This window comes from Rana temporaria, chromosome 7 (assembly GCF_905171775.1).
Source record: "Rana temporaria chromosome 7, aRanTem1.1, whole genome shotgun sequence".
NCBI classification, from domain to species: domain Eukaryota; kingdom Metazoa; phylum Chordata; class Amphibia; order Anura; family Ranidae; genus Rana; species Rana temporaria.
In genome coordinates this window covers 162,610,577-162,615,134 of record NC_053495.1, presented here as the reverse complement: position 1 = coordinate 162,615,134, position 4,558 = coordinate 162,610,577, and the positions used below count along the sequence as shown (strand labels likewise).

General features: G+C 45.1%; 1 protein-coding gene across 1 annotated transcript; it reads left to right on the top strand.

Annotated features, from left to right (window-relative positions):
- The first annotated feature begins 1,401 nt into the window (after positions 1 to 1,401).
- Positions 1,402 to 4,149, top strand: LOC120944863. The gene is made up of 2 exons (XM_040358616.1): positions 1,402 to 1,897; positions 3,263 to 4,149. The coding sequence occupies exons 1-2, from the start codon at positions 1,572 to 1,574 to the stop codon at positions 3,888 to 3,890; spliced, it is 954 nt and encodes a 317-aa protein (XP_040214550.1). The 5' UTR covers positions 1,402 to 1,571; the 3' UTR covers positions 3,891 to 4,149.
- Positions 4,150 to 4,558: the final 409 nt, after the last annotated feature.

The window sequence follows — 4,558 nt, the reverse complement described above, 5'->3', positions numbered from 1 at the left end:
TCTCACTGGCTCTGGGGGTCACCATCAGGCCCTTGGAAGTTGGGGTGGCCACTACATATTATATTACATTTTTTTATTTAATTAATAATATGAATATGAATTTATTGTCAGCCATTATTGGCACCTTTAGCACAAGAAAAGCTCAAGAAAAATGCATCCCTTTGAATTCTATGCATGTCTTTACGCTGGTCTGCTGTGCTTCCGCTATGGTGGTAATCATCATGCTTGCTGCATTTTTGGTCAGTTAAAAAGAAACTGAACTGCATGGAAAACGCTGCAAAAATGCCTCAATAACTCACCTGTGTTACGTTTTTGATACAGTTTTTGTGTCACATGACCTATGAAAAACACCATAAGTAAAATCACATGCGTTTTCGGTGCCATTATTGGCACAAAAACACAATTTTGCCGCTACAATTTCAGTGCATCTCTAATCTGTACTCATGCCGACAAAACTGAAAGCTGTGAAAGCTGCCTGCATCCTATCAACCAATGACATAATCGGTTGCTATGGACAGGTCGGGCAGCCTGCACAGCTTTCAGTTTTGCCGGTAAGAATACAGATAACAGCACAAAGGAGGAGAGAGTCAGGTCAGGAGTATGCGGGATATGCTCTTTCCCTCTGTACGCAGAGGTTAACAGAGGAACCCTTTAATGATTGGACTGTACAGGGCTTGATTACCTCCCCCTATCTCCTCCCCAGGCTGCTCATGTCCCAGCAGCAGAAATTGTGGGTGGGGGGCGCTAATCAAACCCTGCACAGTCATAAACTGAGAGTTCTGTGTTATTTGCTGTATACAGACAGGAGGGAGAGGGGGGTGATGGGGAGAGCACAGCCTGCACCTCCTCCTGGTTCTCTCCTCCCCTCTGCTGTTGTCACTTTCCTGCAGTTATGAGAAATATGTGGTAGGATGAGAAGTTTTGTGCTAGGGGGGAGGTACTTGTGTTAGGAGGAGGGATTTAGGAGGGGGAATTTGTGAGGGGGTACTGTCGTACCATGCATTTTTGTGAGGTGCAATTTAAGACATGCCAGCACCTTTTTTGGCGTATTTTATGAGCATAGAGAAGCCTATTAAAAAACATAACACACAGGAACACACACAAAAAAACTTGAATGCACCTCTTTGTGTTAACAAGTCCTCAGACTGATACTCCCCAGGATTTTGTGCAATTCTAAAGGGTGCTTTGACTGAAAAAAAGTTGAAAGACACTGCTCTAAATTAACATTTTGCAAACTGGTATACAGCCATTAGATGGCGATGTTGACTAAGAGGATGAATTTCGAACCAAGAGGTAAACGTTCAGCATAAGCAAACAAAACAAATTTTCTAACTTTTAGGCTTCATTTCCATGGACGTTTTGAAAAACGAGCTGCAAAGCTAGGTAGGGCTCCTGGAAAAATCAGAGTTAAAAACGCGATATACACTCCCAAATTTCCCACAATGCCACAGAAAACATAACAGAGCATGTGTCGGTGCCATTTTGTTAGGAGAGAGAGAGAGGTGAGAGCAAAACAGAGTTTATTGAGTCTATTTGAGCTTTTTGGCATTTTCTGAAATTTGCAGACAAATATGGATCCTGTCATCCTGAAAATTGATGAGGCAATCATTCTGATTGCCTTGCGGAGGCAACGGAGAAGGAGACAGCAGGAGGAGAGAAGCAGGAGACAGCATCAATATTGGGTGCATCCTATGGTATCCCATCGGGTGTCAACGGGGCACTTTTGCAATTTGTATTCTGAACTGCGTTCATATCCAACCAAATTCATGAACTTCACAAGGATGTCAGTGCCGCGCTTCGACGACCTGTTAGAGAGGCTCAGACCAAGGCTGACCAGGATGGACACTGTAATGCGGAACTCTGTTTCACCGGAGGAACGGCTCCTAGTGACACTCAGGTAAGTGTAAAACACATATGGGTTAGGGTTAGGTGATAAGGTTATGGGTTAGGGAATAGGGTTCTGGGATAGGGGTTAGGGTTAGTGATTAGGGTTAGGGATTATGGTTGGGGATTAGGGTTAGTGGATAGGGTTCAGGGATAGGGATTAGGGTTAGGGGATAGGGTTAGGGAATAGGGTTCTGGGATAGGGGTTAGGGTTAGTGATTAGGGTTAGGGATTATGGTTGGGGATTAGGGTTAGTGGATAGGGTTCAGGGATAGGGATTAGGGTTAGGGGATAGGGTTAGGGAATAGGGTTCTGGGATAGGGGTTAGGGTTAGTGATTAGGGTTAGGGAATAGGTTTAGGGGATTGGGTTCAGGGATAGGGGTTAGGGATTAGGGTTAGGGGATATGGTTCAGGGATAGGGATTAGGGTTAGGGGATAGGGTTAGGGAATAGGGTTCTGGGATAGGGGTTAGTGATTAGGGTTAGGGATTAGGGTTAGGGAATAGGGTTCTGGGATAGGGGTTAGGGTTAGGGAATAGGTTTAGGGGATAGGGTTCAGGGATAGGGGTTAGGGATTAGGGTTAGGGGATAGGGTTCAGGGTTAGGGGATAGGGTTAGGGAATAGGGTTCTGGGATAGGGGTTAGTGATTAGGGTTAGGAATTAGGGTTGGGGAATAGGTTTAGGGGATAGGGTTCAGGGATAGGGATTAGGGTTAGGGAATAGGGTTCTGGGATAGGGGTTAGGGTTAGTGATTAGGGTTAGGGAAAAGGTTTAGGGGATAGGGTTCAGGGATAGGGGTTAGGGATTAGGGTTAGGGTATAGGGTTAGGGAATAGGGTTCTGGGATAGGGGTTAGGGTTAGTGATTAGGGTTAGGGATTAGGGTTAGGGAATAGGTTTAGGGGATAGGGTTCAGGGATAGGGGTTAGGGTTAGGGAATAGGTTTAGGGGAAAGGGATCAGGGATAGGGATTAGGGTTAGGGGATAGGGTTAGGAAATAGGGTTCTGGGATAGGGGTTAGGGTTAGTGATTAGGGTTAGGGAATAGGTTTAGGGGATAGGGTTCAGGGATAGGGATTAGAGTTAGGGGATAGGGTTAGGGAATAGGGTTCTGGGATAGGGTTAGTGATTAGGATTAGGGTTGGGGAATAGGTTTAGGGGATAGGGTTCAGGGATAGGGGTTAGGGGATAGGGTTAGGGAATATGGTTCTGGGATAGGGGTTAGGGTTAGTGATTAGGGTTAGGGATTAGGGTTAGGGAATAGGTTTAGGGGATAGGGTTCAGGGATATGGGTTATGGATTAGGGTTATGGGATAGGGTTAGATTTAGGACTTATTTTCATAAAAAATTTTTTTCAATATGTAAATTTTTTTATCTTAGGTTCCTTGCCACAGGACAAAGTTATGTTACCTTACACCACTATTTCCTACTTGGCATCACAACAGTGTCTAGAGTGGTAAAGGAAACATGTGTGGCAATATGGGAGGAGTTACATGACATAGTGATGCCAGAGCCCACAGAAGAGATCTGGGAATCTGTCGTAGACACATTTTGGGAGAAAACGCAGTTTCCAAATTGTATTGGTGCCCTTGATGGGAAACACATCAGGGTGAAGAAACCACCCCACTCTGGATCATCCTATTTCAATTATAAGAAATATTTTTCGGTGGTCCTCCTAGCATTGTCCGATGCACACCTTAAATTTCTTTTTGTGGATGTGGGAGCTTATGGAAGCCAAGGTGACGGCCGTATATTCCGCGAGTCGGCCTTTGGGCGTCGTGTGCATGCGGGACAACTCAACATTCCTGAAAGCAGGCCTCTACCCTGCACTAAGGAACCCAGCCTACCGTTAGTAATGGTGGCAGACGAGGCCTTTGGATTGGCAGAAAACCTTATGAGGCCATACAGCGGCTGTGGTCTCAACCGTCAACAAAAAGTTTATAATTATAGACTCAGCCGTGCACGCCACGTAGTTGAATGTGCATTTGGGGTGTGCACAGCCAAATAGCGAGTCTTGCTAACAAGCATGCAACTTCACGTGGAGAACGCCATAAAAGTTGTCCTGGCATGCTGTGTTCTTCATAATTTCCTGAGGGACAATGACAGCAGCATTGTTGAACCGGAGCCCAGTAACCAATCTCAGAGGGTCCAATTTATGGACTTACGGTCAACGGCACGTGTCATGAGCATTCAAAACCAGTTTGCTGCATTTTTTGAATCCCCTGATGGAGAGGTGTCATGGCAGAATGATTATGTGTAAAAAAAAATTGAAATACAGATGGATTCAGATACAGATAAATTTGATACAGATACAGATTAATTTGGAATACAGATGTATACAGTTTAACTTTCTTGTGTTTTTGTGAAATAAAGCATTTCTCCCCCCCAAAAAATTTTATATGTCCATTTTTTAACGATATTGTCCAACAAGCCCATTTAACTGTGCCTTCAGGCAAGCGTATGCTAGCCCTTCTTGAGTCCTTAGCATACGCTTGCCTGAAGGCAGAGGGCAAAGCCCAAAAAGGGCTAGTATACGCCCGTCTGAAGGCAGAGGGAAAAGGAGTCCTTTGCCCTCTGCATCTTGGCAAGCATATGCTAGCCCTTTTTCAGTCCTTTGCCCTCTGCCTTCAGGCGGGCGTATGCTAAGCCCAAAAAGGGCTAGGATACACCCGTCTG

Bases quoted from the DNA above. Each gene is read 5' to 3' on its own strand.
- LOC120944863 (XM_040358616.1), top strand. From the start codon at position 1,572: ATGGATCCTGTCATCCTGAAAATTGATGAGGCAATCATTCTGATTGCC. The intron at 1,898-3,262 runs GTAAGTGTAAAA...TTTTTATCTTAG, and splicing joins CGGCTCCTAGTGACACTCAG to GTTCCTTGCCACAGGACAAA.